The following is a 15,698-nucleotide window of genomic DNA, read 5'->3' as shown; positions in this document are numbered from 1 at the left end:
AGAGCTGCCGCATCTTGGGTCCTAAATAATTCACACACGGCTTGCCCCGGCAACCCGTGACAATACAATCAAGAGGAATATATAAAAAGCAAGAGAGTGCTTGGAAGTACTGCAAAGAAAAAAGACTTCTGAAGAGAGTTCGTGTATGTGTGGCCTGACTGATGGGGGTTACTCAGACCATGGCTCAGATTAGTGAGGTGGGTGGGCAGGGGTGGGGTGTGGGGGAGCCAAGGAGAAGGAGCTGTTTGTGAGTCTTGAAGTGTGGGACCTGACTGATTTCAGGCGTCAACCAGAGGGCGGCGGGTCAAACAGGTAGTGGGCAGGGTGCAAGGGGTCCTGTGATGGCCCTAGTTTTCTTGAGACAGGAGGAGCTGGCCATGGCCTCCAGCGGTGGCAGAGGGCAGCCAATGATTTTTTGGGCAGTGTTAATTACCCTCTGTTCAGCCTTTTTTTTTTTCTCAGTTGTGGCCCCTGCATACCAGACACCCATGCCAGGGCGATGGTGTTGTGGGTCCAGGGGAGAACGGAGAAGACGTGAGTGCCCAGAAACCTGAAGGTGGAGACAGATCACAATTATATTCCATTTATGATGCAAGGGAATTGGACCTCCCCTCTGCGAATCGCTACCTTATAGTAGTGGAGGGGTTTGTGTGTCCCAGGGATCCCAGGGGCTATGTTGTCTGGGGGCTTTGTGCCCCCTGGTATGGTCTCCCATGGCAAATTGTCTGGTCCCTTCCCCAGGACCAAAGGGCAATTCAGAAGACCCCTATAAGAAGACCATCAAGGGAACAGTTTACCCTTCCTGGGATAGGGTTACCGGGGCCCCGCCCTGGAGCCAGGACCAGGGAGGGTGCCCGAGAGTGAGCTTCTGGTGGCTGGGCCTTAGTCCATGGGGCCTGGCTGGGCACAGCCAGAAAAAGGGACATGGACCCATCTTCCTGCAGGCCCATGAGGCACTGTAGGGGTCGGGTGCATTGTGAGCCGGGCAGTGGCGAGGAGCGGAGGGCCTGGTGGATCGATCCCCGGCTACGAAGACTGGCAATTGGGACATGGAATGTCACCTCTCTGGTGGGGAAGGAGCCTGAGTTAGTGCGTGAGGTTGAGAGGTACTGGCTAGATATAGTCGGGCTCACCTCAATGCACGGCCTGGGCTCTGGAACCAGTCTCCTGGAGAGGGGCTGGACTCTATCTCAGTCTGGAGTTGCCCCTGGTGAGAAGCGGCGGGGTGAGTATCCTGGTATCCCCTTGGCTTGCTGCCTGTATGTTGGGGTTTCTCCCAGTGGACGAGAGGGTTTGTTCTTGCGATTCCGGGTCGGGGAACGGGTCCTGACTGTTGTCTGCGCTTATGCGCCGAGTGGCGGTTCAGAGTACCCGGCCTTCTTGGAGTCCCTGGATGGGGTACTGGAGGGTGCACCGCCCGGGGACTCCTGCTCTTGTTGTCCTACTGGGAGACTTCAATGTGGACAATGACAGCGAGACCTGGAAGGTCGTGATTGGGAGGAACGGCCTTCCGAATCTGAACCCGACTGGTGTTTTGTTATTGGACTTCTGTGCAAACAACAGTTTGGCCATAACGAACACCATGTTCCAACATAACCGTGTCCATAAGTTCACATGGCACCAGGACCCTCTAGGCCACAGGGTGATGATTGATTTTGTAATCATATCACCAGACCTAAGGCCATATGTTCTGGACACTCAGGTAAAGAGAGGGGCTGAGCTGTCAACTGATCACCACCTGGTGGTGAGTTGGATCAGGCGGCGGGGGAGGATGCTGGACAGACCTGGCGCCCATCAACATATAGTGAGGGTGTGCTGGGAACGCCTAGCAGAGGCCCCGGTCCGCGAGATCTTTAACTCACACCTACGGCAGAGCTTCAACAGCATTCTGAGGGAGACTGGGGACATTGAGTCCGAATGGACCATGTTCAACATCTCCATTGCCGAAGCCGCTGCACTGAGCTGCGGCCACAAGGTGTTTGGTGCCTGTCGTGGTGGTAACCCCCAAACCAAATGGTGGACACCAGAAGTGAGGGGTGCCGCCAAGCTGAAGAAGGTGTCTTATCGGGCTTAGTTAGCCTGTGGGACTTGAGATGCAGCTGATAGATAAGGCAAAGCGGAACGTGGCGTGGGCAGTGGCTGAAGCAAAAAGTCGGGTGTGGGAGGAGTTCGGAGAGGCCATGGAAAAAGACTTTAGAACTGCCTCGAAGAGATTCTGGCAAACCGGCGACTCAGGAGGGGAAAGCGGTGTTCTACCTGCACTGTGTATAGTGCGGGTGGAGCACTGTTGACTTCGACTGAGAAAATTGTCGGGCGGTGAAATGAATACTTTGAGGACCTCCTTAATCCCACTGGCATGTCTTCTGTGGAGGAAGCAGAGTCTGGGGACGAAGGGGATGACCCACCAATCTCCGGGGGCGAGGTTACTGAGGCAGTTAAACAACTCTTTGGTGGCAGGGCCCCTGGGGTGGATGAGGTCCGCCCCGAGTTCCTGAAGGCTCTGGATGTTGTAGGGCTGTCTTTGTTGACACGCCTCTACAATGTTGCATGAAGATCAGGGGCAGTACCCATGGACTGGCAAACGGGACCGGAGGGTGTGTTACAGCAATGGGGGAATCACACTCCTCAGCCTCCCTGGGAAGGCCTATGGCAGGGCGCTGGAAAGGAGAGTCTGTCCGTTAGTCGAACCTTGGATACAGGAGGAACAATGCGGTTTTCGTCTTGGTCAGGGAACACTGGATCAACTCTTTATCCTCTCAAGGATACTTGAGGGTGCATGGGAATTTGCCCAACCAGTCTACATGTGTTTTGTGTAATTAGAGAAGGCACACAACCGTGTCCCTCGGGGTGTCTGCTTTTCGCAGATGATGTGGTTATGTTGGGTTCCTCGGGTGATGGCCTCCAGCTCGCTGTGAAGCGGTGGGAATGAGAATCAGCACCTCCAAATCTGAGGCCACGGTCCTCAGCCGGAAAAGGGTGGAGTGCCCACTCAGGGATGAGTTCTTGGCCCAAGTGGAAGAGTTTAAGTATCTCGGGGTGTTGTTCACGAGTGACGGCAGAAGGGAGCAGGAGATTGACAGGCTGATTTGTGCTGCGGCTGCAGTGATGCGGACGCTGTACCTGTCTGTTGTGGTGAAGAGGGAGCTGAGTATAAAAGGAAGCTCTCAATTTACTGGTCAATCCCTACCCTCGCCTATGGTCACGAGCTGTGGGTAGTGACCAAAAGATACAGGCGGCAGAAATGGGCTTCCTCCGAAGGGTGACTGGCCTCTCCCTTAGAGATTAGGGTGAGAAGTTCGGCCAACCTGAGAGGAGCTCAGAGTAGAGCCGCTACTCCTTCACATCGAAAGGAGCTAGTTGAGGTGGTTCGGGCATCTGACAAGGATAGGAGCCTCCTGGGCGCCTCCTGGGTGAGGTATTCTGGGCATGTCCCAGCGGCCTGGGAACACCTTGGTGTCTGGGAGGTCTGGGCTTCTCTGCTTGGGCTGCTGCCCCTGCGACTTGACCCCGGATAAGCAGAAGAAGATGGATGGATGGATGGATGGATGGATGGATGGATGGATGGATGGCTGGATGGATGGATGGATGGATGGAATTGGAACTGTCTGTGCCTCCTGCAGTCCATGATGAGTTCTTTTAAGCTTCAGGTTATTTTCTAAGCACCAGTAGGACAAACTCTTTACCTTCACCCTGCATGCTGTCTCATGCCCATCAAAGATGAGCTCAACCACAGTGCTATTGGCATACTTGACGATGACATTGGTTGTGTGGGTTGGTGTACAGGACATACAGTAGGGGGCTGAGAATGCAACCCTCTGGGGATCCGATGCTGAGTGACAGTAGAGTGGAGAGGTAGGGGTCAAGTCGGACTGATTGAGGCCGGTTGGTTAGGAAATCTTTGATCCAGGAGCAGGTGGCAGGGGGGATGTGGAGGTGGTCCAGTTTGGTGGGAAGGATGTCTGGGATTATGGTGTTGAATGCTGAGTCCACAAAGAGCTTCCTCTCGCAGCTCTTCCTGGTGATGGTAATGGAATACTCTGTAGACCGATTTGCTCTGTAAGCAAACTGGTGGAGGTCAAGAGAGGGAGGTAGGCAGTCTTTGAGGTGCTTAGACACTATCTGCTCAAAACACTTCATTGCAGTGCAGTAGCAGACCCTGTATTTATTTAAGAGGACCCAAACGCAGACGCTCGAGGCAGGAGTCAGGTTTAACAAAAAACAAGCCACTTATTGAAGGCCGAAACACATGCGAAACAAAGGCAAAAGAACACAGAGATAAACTAAACTAAAAATCTAAACTGGAAAAAAATAACCAAGATCTAGTCTAAGGAGCTTGGAAAAGCGTCTGGATTTCTTTAAGTTTTCTTGAAGACGTTTTACCTCTCATCCGAGAAGCTTCTTCAGTTCTAAGAGCAATTGGTGGAGAGTCCCAGATTTAAGCCCTATGGGAGTGTCCACAAGAGGGTCATGGACCCCCTATTGTTCCTCTACCTAATCACATGAGCCAAGGTGTGAAAACGGGTGTGGGTGAACCCATTGTAAGACCTTGCCCCACCCTATCATGTGATTTACTGAGGTCAAAACCGGATTATAGATGGCAGACAGTTGGTGTTGTAAGCCCCACCCTCTGACATTGGTTCTGTTCAATAAAATCACCTGTCTTCTCTGTCCCAAATGTGAACACTGGCATCCTCGAAAGAGTGACCTTTGCCCTTTAGATGCAGATGGACAGCCGAGTCTTTTACCCTGGAGGGGGCTCTTCTATGTGCCATGTGTTTATGAAGTGGCTGTTTGGTCTCTCCAATGTAGAGATCTGAGCATTCCTCGCCTCACTGTACAGCATATACCACGTTGTTAAGTTTATATTAGGAGTTTTGTCTTTGGAATAAGCCAGTTTCTGTCTGAGTGTGTGGCTAGGTCTGAAGTACACTGGGATGTCGTGCTTGAAGAAGACTCTCCTGTTTTTCTGATAAACCGGCTACATAGGGGATGACAATGTTGTTGAGTTTGTCTTTCTGATCCTCCCTAGTTGGTGTCTGATCTTCTTTTCAGTGCATCTTTGCTGAATTGATGAAAGTTCAATTAGGATAACCACATGTTTTAAGAGCTTCCTTTACATGTGTGTCCCCTCTTGTTCCCTTCAGGCTTAGAGGGAACATTTTCTGCCTCGTGTTGTAAGGTCCTGATTACTCTAAGTTTGTGTTCCAGAGGGTGGTGGGAGTCAAAGAGGAGGTATTGGTCCGTGTGTGTGGGCTTCCAGTAAACTTCAGTGTTGAGGTTTCCATTCTCTTCAATGTGCATGGCACAGTCCAGGAATGGCAACTTGTTATCATTTGTGTCTTCACTGGTGAACTTTATGTTTTATCCACAGAGTTAATGTCTGCGGTGAAGGATCCAAGAAGTAGAATCCTTCACTGCTCACATCACTGGAGGTTTCCTCCTGTTATTGTTAGGAGGCCTGGGTCGTTGACCCAGGGTTTTTGAGTTTGTTATATTATTTATAATTTCTAGTCTTTGGTTTCTTTGAGTTCTGTCTTATGGTTTATGTCTCTGTCGTCTCTAGTTGCTCTGTCTCCCCTGTCAGCTGTATCCCCTTGTCTAGTTCGCGTCTCTGTGTATCCTTAGTTGCTATATCCCCGTGTCCAGTCAGTCTGTGTCTGTAAGTTCAGTCTGTGTTGTGTTTCCTGTTTTACTTTGAAGGTCTCTGTCTTTTCTCAGTGTGTTCAGTTTACGCTTCTTTGTCTCGTTAGTCCTGATTTGCCCCAGCTGTGTTTCCCTCCTGTTGCCCATTCCCTGATTACTCCCTCTGCGTATTTAAGCCCTGTGTTTTCCTGTGCTCTCTGTCGCGTTCTACCGTTTACTTAGCTGTGTGTTTTGTTTTCCGGCCTGTGTTAATGTTTGTACTTTGGAAGTTTCGTTACCCTTTTTGAGTTCAGCATTAAAGCTGTTTAAGTTCACGTTTGTCTCCGGAGTCTGCACTTTGGGTCCTTTTCCTGCCTGCACATAGCCTGCACCTAACAGAAGAACGCGACCAGAACATGGACCCCGCAGACGTTTTCACTTCGGAGTCAGACGCTGAGATGGAAAGGCTGGTTAAATTGCTGGACCGCATATCCCAGTCCGACAGCCTACGGGCTATGTCTGTGGGACTGAGCACAGTGGAAGCAATGGTGAGAACCAGCCCCCGGCTTCAGCAGTTTGCTTCGGATGCCAATCTGGGCAGCACGATCGCTGCATGGAGGGAGCAGGTCAGGGCAAGTGAGCTCGCCCTCTCTCTCACCACGCCAATGCAGCAGCGGTCTGAGCTCGCCGTAAAGCAGTTTCCGCAGCGGTCACCACAGCGGGACAGAGTTTCCGCACCGCTGCCACGGACTTCCTCTCCCTCCCCACGCCAGCGGGGATCTCGTTCACCTATCCGTTCGCCTGCCTTTTTCCTGGCGGCTATGTGGTCAGGGGATGAGGAGGAGGTCTCCGCTTCTCCACCGGTTCCTATTTCCTCATCCCGAAGGAAACAGCGTTCATGCCGCCGCCACTCCAGAACTGTTGAGCAGACTCCTCTCAGGGGAAACAGTGACTGTTTATTGCATGCTCCATTTGAGCATTCTGACTCCGGACATTCTGACGTCACACCCACTGTGAGTAACATTGTGTTTCACTCTGAGGATTCTGTTTCATCTGAGCCAGCTAATACAGAGACTGTTAGCCAAGATGCTTCTTTGGATTGTTTAGTTTTCCAGCCTTCTGTTCCCGCTGGGGGTTCTGGAGAACCCCACCAGCCTTTGTTTGCCTCCGCTGGGGGGTCCGAGGGGCCCGTCCAGCCTTCTGCCTCTGCTGGAGGTTCCGAGGGGCCCGTCCAGCCTTCTGTTCCCGCTGGGGGTTCTGGTGAACCAAACCAGCCTTTGTTCGTCTCCGCTGGAGGGTCCGAGGGGCCCGTCCAGCCTTCTGTTCCCGCTGGGGGTTCTGGAGAACCGCGCCAGTCCTTGTTCGTCTCCGCTGGAGGGTCCGAGGGGCCCGTCCAGCCACCTGTCTCCGCTGGAGGGTCCGAGGGGCCCGTCCGGCCACCTGTCTCCGCTGGAGGGTCCGAGGGGCCCGTCCGGCCACAGCCACCTGTCTCCGCTGGAGGGTCCGAGGGGCCCGTCCGGCCACCTGTCTCCGCTGGAGGGTCCGAGGGGCCCGTCCGGCCACAGCCACCTGTCTCCGCTGGAGGGTCCGAGGGGCCCGTCCGGCCACAGCCACCTGTCTCCGCTGGAGGGTCCGAGGAGCCCGTTCGGCCACAGCCACCTGTCTCCGCTGGAGGGTCCGAGGAGCCCGTTCGGCCACAGCCACCTGTCTCCGCTGGAGGGTCCGAGGAGCCCGTTCAGCCTCCTGCCTCATCGGCTGGGGGTCTTGGAGGTCCCAGCCAACACATCCTCATCTCTATTGACGGTTCCGGGGAGACCGTACAGCCACCACCTACGTTGCCGCCTGCAGCGCCCACATCGTTGCTTGCAGCATCCCCGCCTGCGGCGGCTTCATCCACGCCGCCAGCAGCAGCAGCAGCTTCAGCTCCGCCGTCGCCGGGTCCAGCTTCAGTGTCGCCTGCAGCGCCACCATCTCCGGCTCCCACACCGTTGCCTGCAGCGCCACCTTCGCCCCGTCCGGCCTCCGAGGCTTCAGCGTCGCCTGGTCCGGCCTCCGAGGCTTCAGCGTCGCCTGGTCCGGCCTCCGAGGCTTCAGCGTCGCCTGGTCCGGCCTCCGAGGCTTCATCAGGGTCGCCTGCAGCGCCACCATCTCCGGCTCCCGCGCCTGCGCCTCGACAGTGCCGGCCTCCTTTCAGGCCTCTGATTGCACGTCCTCGCCCTTCTGTCCTGCCCGTCCTGCCCGTCCTGTCCGCAATGCACGCCCTGCACGTCCTGCACATCCTGTCCGCCCTGCACGCCCTGCACGCCCTGCATGCCCTGCACGTCCTGTCCGCCCTGCACGCCCTGCACGTCCTGTCCGCCCTGCATGCCCTGCTCGCCCTGCACGTCCTGTCCGGCCACTTTCCAGGCCAATGACTAGACGTCCTCGCCGTCGTGGACGGCCTCCTGACCTGCTCCGTCGCCGCCGGTGCCTCCCGCCCGGCCGGCCTCCTGTACTTTTTCTGGACTCTTGGGCCGTCGTCCTCCGGGCCGGCCCCCTGAACTTTGTGTGACTTGTTTTTCCTGGCCGCCTGTGTGTTTTGTTATGTTGCTTTCTGGGCTCCGTTGTTTGCGGTTTTTTTTGTTTCTGGCTCCTTGTTTGGTTTGTTTCGAGCCCTCCGTCCTGTTTCCCCCACCGCCCACCCTGGTTGGGTGGTTTTTCGTTTTTGGTGATTCTGGTTTGGGCTGTCTGGAAGCCAGCCCTTAAGAGGGGGGTACTGTTAGGAGGCCTGGGTCGTTGACCCAGGGTTTTTGAGTTTGTTATATTATTTATAATTTCTAGTCTTTGGTTTCTTTGAGTTCTGTCTTATGGTTTATGTCTCTGTCGTCTCTAGTTGCTCTGTCTCCCCTGTCAGCTGTATCCCCTTGTCTAGTTCGCGTCTCTGTGTATCCTTAGTTGCTATATCCCCGTGTCCAGTCAGTCTGTGTCTGTAAGTTCAGTCTGTGTTGTGTTTCCTGTTTTACTTTGAAGGTCTCTGTCTTTTCTCAGTGTGTTCAGTTTACGCTTCTTTGTCTCGTTAGTCCTGATTTGCCCCAGCTGTGTTTCCCTCCTGTTGCCCATTCCCTGATTACTCCCTCTGCGTATTTAAGCCCTGTGTTTTCCTGTGCTCTCTGTCGCGTTCTACCGTTTACTTAGCTGTGTGTTTTGTTTTCCGGCCTGTGTTAATGTTTGTACTTTGGAAGTTTCGTTACCCTTTTTGAGTTCAGCATTAAAGCTGTTTAAGTTCACGTTTGTCTCCGGAGTCTGCACTTTGGGTCCTTTTCCTGCCTGCACATAGCCTGCACCTAACAGTTATGAGTTTTTTCTACCCACCGTTGCTTGCTCATAGGCGGGTCATGTGATTGTTGAGGTTTCTTTCTGATACTGTAGGATCTTTACAATATAAAACACCTTGAAGCAACTGTTGTTATGAAATGGCACTATATAAATAGAACTGAACTGAACTGACTTAACAGAGCAAACATGATTTTGACTCACAAAAAGTTTCTGAAAAATGATTACAGGAAGATAAAAGACATGGTAAATGGGCTGGTTCTTATATAGTACTCTTTTACTCAAGCACTTTATACATGTCTCACCCATCTACTACTTTCTACTTTTAGAGATTATGGCTAAGTATTTTCTAATTATCATTCACACAGATTCTGTGTGACACACACATTCTGATGAATGCATCAGGAGCAACTCAGAGTTCTTGCCCAAGGATACTTTAGCATTCAGACAGCCTAGGAGCAGCCTGGGATTGAACTACCAGCCTTCTGATTAGTAGATGATCTGCTCTACCCCTTGAAGAGCAGCCACGTCGATTTAAGATCTCAAAAACCAAAGCAAATCATAGATGCTTTACTTTACAGCACTTACATGAGGTGATGTCCATGACAGCTGAGGTGGACTGGGACATGGCAGGCTCCACCTCCCTCCTCTCGTCCATTATTTGTTTGTCCTTTTCTTCTTTCTCTGCCATTGCTACTTCTTCCTCTCCTGTTGCCACATTTTTAACTTCAGAGGTACCACTCTCAGAATCTGATGGCTCCTCCTCCACTCCACCCACCTGGCCGCTGGAACGGGAAAAGCGGGAAAATAGGATTCCTCCAATTCCTTTTCCGAGACTTGCAGCACCTTAGGGGTAATGAGATTTATGCATTAGATCATTTAATTTTGCATTCCTGATCTAAAGTTATTCATTAACAATATTTAGTGTGTTCAAAAAAGTTGTGAGTCTTCTGCTCTTTTCTTCTTTCAACTGCTCCCTTTTGGGGTTTTCCAGATACCCACACCCAAAGTATTGGGCAATAATGGAAAAAGCTGGATTGATGCAACGGTATTAATTCTCATGTTTTTCAAACCCTCAGGGAGGCACTCGCAGGGGGCAAAAGGACAACAGGTTCAAGACCCTTGTCTGTGGACCACAACTGTGGCAGCAAAACTTCCCCAACTTCATAGAGGCAAAGGATCTCCTATCTGTAAGGTCAAAGATTTACAGTAAAAATCTTTGTGTTCTAAAAAGATTTGCCTTAAATGTAATTTTCCCTTTAAACTTAAGGGAAATATTTAGTCTTCCCTAAAACTACTTTTTACCCATCTGCAGTTAACATGGGATGAGTAGTTACAAGTAGCAACCAGGGAGTTGTGTGATGTTACAGTGTGTTTTCTTCTCTTACTTTAAATGTTTTTGTTTTTTTATCTATCAGGCACACACATTTAGATACCAACAGATACTTCTGAAGCAAGATTTAGCATCTTGCCCAGCAACACTTGCAGATTAGATAAGCTAGGCATCAAAGTACTCAACAGCACATTCTGTCTCCTTAGCATTATGTTTTAATTCATCCACAAAAACAAAAAGGATAGCATTGGCAAACGTTAATAAGGAAAACAGATGTCACCTTGAAATGTTTGTTTTTAGCATTCTAGTGCTCTACAAGTTTCATGACCTAAAAATGTTTGGCTCGTCTCATCTTAAATTTTTGGGATATCTGCTGTGTAATATCAAATGTCATTTATCGAGTTACTCTCCAGAGCTAATTGCTTCTATTGATTTGTTTACACCCTGTTTACTGCCCAGTGCTGGGCCTGCTACAATATCAGCAGCTCAAGCATCGTCTGTTTCTCTCAGCTTACATCAGCTGATTTTACTTGGCGTTCATATCCATTTCAGATATTATTATTTCACTAAGCTGATTTTTAAACATGAGAAATAAAAAAAAATCACATATACATATATATATATACATACATGTATATATATACATACATATATATATATATATATATATATATACACATATATATATACATATATATATATATATATATATATATACACATATATATATATATATATATATATATATATATATATATATATATACACATATATATATATATATATATATATATATATATATATATATATATATATATATACACATATATATATATATATATATATATACACATATATATATATATATATATATATATATATATATATATATACACATATATATATATATACACATATATATATATATACACATATATATATATATATATATATATATATATATATATATATATATATATATATATATATATATATGACTCCATTGCTGAAATCCTCACCCATGATGCTGGCCTTGCCCAGGCTGGTGATTGACTCTCCATAGTGGCGCCGGGGCTGGGGCGGAGACGTGCAAGGGCTAGGGATGCTCTCTGAATCTGAGACAGACACAGTCTCCTTCAGGGGATTGAGTAGCGTGGGCCGTATCAGATCATACGGTGCTGGGTTGGTAGTGTTGTACCTGCACATCACATCCACATCAACCTCTGCTCAATGAAACATTTCGTCCTTACTTAAATGACATGATAATTATTACTAGGCAAGGCAAGGCAAGTTTATTTATATAGCACAATTCAACAACAAGGTGATTCAAAGTGCTTTACAGAGACATTAAAAACAAAAACAAATAAAAAGCATGATTTAAATTTGATTAAAACAAGCAAACAAACAAACAAAACAGTATATAAAATCAAATATCAAAACAGTAGATAAAATCAGAACAGTAGATAAAATCAGTAGTTAAAAAGTAGGTTTTGAAATTTAAACTTAAGTGTGGATTTGGTGCTTTATTCAAATGCAGCTGAGAATAGGTGAGTCTTCAACCTGGATTTAAATAAACTGAGTGTTTCAGCTGATCTGAGGCTTTCTGGGAGTTTGTTCCAGATATAAGGAGCATAAAAGCTGAATGCAGCTTCTCCGTGTCTGGTTCTGACTCTGGGGACTGATAACAGACCGGATCCAGATGACCTGAGGGATCTGGAAGGTTCATACTGGGTCAGGAGGTCACTGATGTATTTTGGTCCTAAACCATTCAGAGCTTTATAGACCAGCATCAGAACTTTAAAGTCTATCCTCTGACGGACAGGCAGCCAGTGTAAAGACACAAAACCAAAAAGTTTATTTAATTCCAGCTTCTACAGCTGGGAAACATCTCTTATACACAAGACACTTGACATTTCTTACCAGTGGATCTGAACAGGTGCAACATTACTGTAGTGCTTTATGATTAGAGGCTCCAGTCTGTATGCCTGAAACAAACAAATGTTTAAACTCATTAGGTATTTCAAAGACACAATTTAATCATTACTATAAGCTTGTCTTTAATTTTTTTTTACATATATATTAGTGTAATACTACTGTAACTGTTTGTAACATTATCTTATTCAGTATTCACTGAAAAAGAATAGCTTAATCATTAAAATAGGTACATATTATCTCAGCAGGTTAGTAAGATACATAACTGTGGAGCTTCAGCCACAACAGCTCCCACTTTGGACCCATGATACAGACGTCCTCTCTACTTTTAAGATTTGGCTTCAAACGTTCCTTTTTGCTAAAGCATATAGTTAGGGTTGGATCAGATGACCCTGAATCCTCCTTTAGTTGTGCTGCAATAGTCTCTAGGATGCTGGGGCATCCCCGTGATGCACTGAGTGTTTCTTTTTCGCTCACCAGTTTGCATTTAATTATTAGTTATTATTAATCTCTGGCCAAACCAACACAACTTTATTTATACAGCACTTTAAAACAGCAAGTGCTGACTTATATGCTTAACTGCTTAACATTAAAGACAGAATTTAAAAAAAAAAATATATATATATATATATATATATATATATATATATATATATACATATATATATATATATATATATATATATATATATATATATATATATATATATATATATAGGGGCACCTTGATGAGCAAAGAAATGGGTTTTACGTTTATGACTTTTAATTTTTAATCTGTGGCATTCTTCCACAGCGTGTCTTCGACTTGTCTTCTTACCCTCACCACAACTGGTCGTGGCAGATGGCCACCCCTCCCTGAGCCTTGTTCTGCTGCCGTTTTCTTTCTGTGTTAAAAGTGAGTTTTTTCTGCCCACTGTCACCGAAATGCTTGCTTATAGGGGGTGATCTGATTGTTGGGGTTTCTCTGTATTGTTGTTGGGTCTTTACTTACAATATAAAGTGCCTTTAGGCGACTGTTGTTGTGATTTGGCGCTATATAAATAAAACTGAACTGAACTGAATAACTCACCACAGGGTCTGTAGGGTGGAATATGTTAAAGAGGCGATTGCAGATAGATTTTGGAAGGATGTGGTCCTGCATGCCGTTGTTTCCAGGACGGATTCCTCGTAATGCTAAGAATACAGCCAGAGGAGACCCCATGCAGAAGAAATTCTCTACCTGCAATACAGAGAACAGGGTATCATTAGAGATATTAGAGATATAGTCTTTGCTCCTCACAGGCATTTAGTGGCCAGGTCTACACTTCAAGTGAAGCACCCTCAGATTGTGATTCTGTGAGCATTTGACATGCTAGGAATGATGTTTGTACTTTAAATATGAAGGCCGATTTATATAACAATGTTTTTAGGGTGAAATACAGGGAGACTATATCTGCAATCAGCTCTATGACAAAAGATGAATGGAATGGCATAATAACAACCCATCATTTTTGATTTGTGGTTCACATTTTGTCACACTTTAATGTTTCAGATCATCAAACAATGTTAGTATTAGACAAAGTTAATTTCAGTAAATATTAATTTTTTAAATGATGATTTCATTTGGCACCGGGAAGTAGAGTTGCAGTCTTACACGACTCTTTGTGGCTTCTCTCCTCTTGTTATCCCCCCAAAACCCCATCCCCTTAGAGACTGTGTCAGCTCCCAAACAAACAAAAAACTAAAAATCTGGAAAAAAAATTATTTAGAATCACAAAGAGCACCTGAACACTACATCCACAGAGGTCGATTATCTTGTTAATAATTTTACCTCCTCACTACGTATGACACTGGATACTGTAGCTCCTCAAAAAATAGATCCTCAAATCAGAAGTACTTGGCTCCCTTGAATAATTCTCAAACACGTAGCCTAAAGCAGATCTTCTCAAATTTAGAAGATCATCATAAAGCAGATCTTCTCAAATTTAGAAGATCATCATTTAGCCTGGAGAAATAGCTTGTTGCTTTATAAGAAAGCCCTCCGTAAAGCTAGAACATCTTACTATTCATCACTGAATCTAAGAATTCAGAATAAAAACAACCCTAGGTTTCTCTTGAGGACTGTAGCCAGGCTGACAAAAGGTCAGAGCTCTGTTGAGCCAACCATTCCTTTAACGTTAACTAGTAACGACTTCATAAACTTCTTCACAAATAAAATTTTAACCATAAATTAATTTGAAGTACTTTCCAGACTGATAGATGTTTTTGTTTCTTTTCTGTTTAGATCTTGAAATGATGTGTCGTTTTTTGGGCTCTTTCTACCGACTTCACTTTGTCAGACAGGTTCTATTTAAGTGACTTTGTGATTCAGTGGGTCTCATAATAATCGGGCCTGGGTGTCACTAGTGACTATGGAAGCCCGTTTCCACCACTATAAAAAGTATCCATAACTCGAAATTTCAAGAAAATAAGTCAAAATTTCGAGTTAATAACTCAAATTTTCGAGTTATGGATACTTTTTTTTGTGTGGCGGAAACGGGCTTCCATAAGTGACATTGAAGTTGGCTTTCCATAAAATGTTGTTATTCACAGTTAATTTGTGATTAACTGTGAATAAAAACATTTGAATAACAAAAGGGGGGTTACTTTTTCACACAGTGCCAGGTAGCTTTGGATAGTTTTTTCCCTTAATAAATGAAATCATCATTTAAAACTGCATTTTACATTTACTTTAACTTTGTCTTGCATTAAAATGTGACACATTTCAGTGTGACAGCAAGTTTGCCATACATAAGAGTATTTTTCTACCAAGTAAAGACATTGGAGTGTAAATTTGCAACACAAAATGACTGTCACGGATGATCCACAGTCCTTTTTGGACATGTTTGAAAATCATCATCACTTGTGCTGGGGCCTGCCAACCACCCTTCTGCCTATGTCCAGCAGCTGAAAGATGGGGCTATGTGGTAGCTGCAACCAGGGAAGGCAGCTGAAGAACAACAGCTACAGGAGCTGGTCATCACGGAACAGTTTGTGAGGGATTACAAACAAACAAAAACAACAGAGTGAATGAGATGTCACAGGCCAGTGAGCTCCAAGGCAGGTGGTTCTTAGCAGGTCGTCACTTTGGCTAGGAACCACTGCTGTGCATTTAGGGGAATACACTGAAGCAAACCAGGCTACCCATCTGATACCATGGACTGGACCTAAAGTCACTGTCCCTGCTTTACTGCCATTAGTCCCATTGCCTGCTGAAACTGCACCCAGCCTGCCTCGGGCAGGAGTGCTGTAAGTATGGGGTTACTCTGTCACTTCTAAAAATAAGTGCCCTCATAGGTGGTGGTGGTGGTGGTGGTGCAGGTCACTTCCAACACCTTTTCCCAGTCAGGGGGCACCAACAGTGTTCTGATAAAAATGCAAAGGGGGTATACACTGGGCCATGATAGATTCAGACTGCATTCAGTGCCTGACTCAAAGCGACCTGATTCACACCAGAGCTTTGGTAGAGGCATTGTGGGTG

General features: G+C 46.7%; 1 protein-coding gene across 1 annotated transcript in view; it reads right to left on the bottom strand.

The window, feature by feature from the left end:
* ddhd1b (DDHD domain containing 1b) overlaps positions 1–15,698 on the bottom strand; it is a 38,892-nt gene that overhangs the window by 5,502 nt on the left and 17,692 nt on the right. Inside the window, exons 9-12 of the mRNA XM_019346233.2 lie at positions 13,269–13,418; positions 12,188–12,252; positions 11,287–11,465; positions 9,523–9,780 (exon numbers count right to left, since the gene is read on the bottom strand). Coding sequence (XP_019201778.1) covers positions 9,523–9,780; positions 11,287–11,465; positions 12,188–12,252; positions 13,269–13,418 — 652 coding nt within the window. The remainder of the gene's footprint in view (positions 1–9,522; positions 9,781–11,286; positions 11,466–12,187; positions 12,253–13,268; positions 13,419–15,698) is intronic.

This window comes from Oreochromis niloticus, linkage group LG15, assembly GCF_001858045.2.
Source record: "Oreochromis niloticus isolate F11D_XX linkage group LG15, O_niloticus_UMD_NMBU, whole genome shotgun sequence".
NCBI lineage: Eukaryota > Metazoa > Chordata > Actinopteri > Cichliformes > Cichlidae > Oreochromis > Oreochromis niloticus.
The sequence above is the reverse complement of the archived record's forward strand: the minus strand, read 5'-3'. Positions and strand labels throughout refer to the sequence as shown.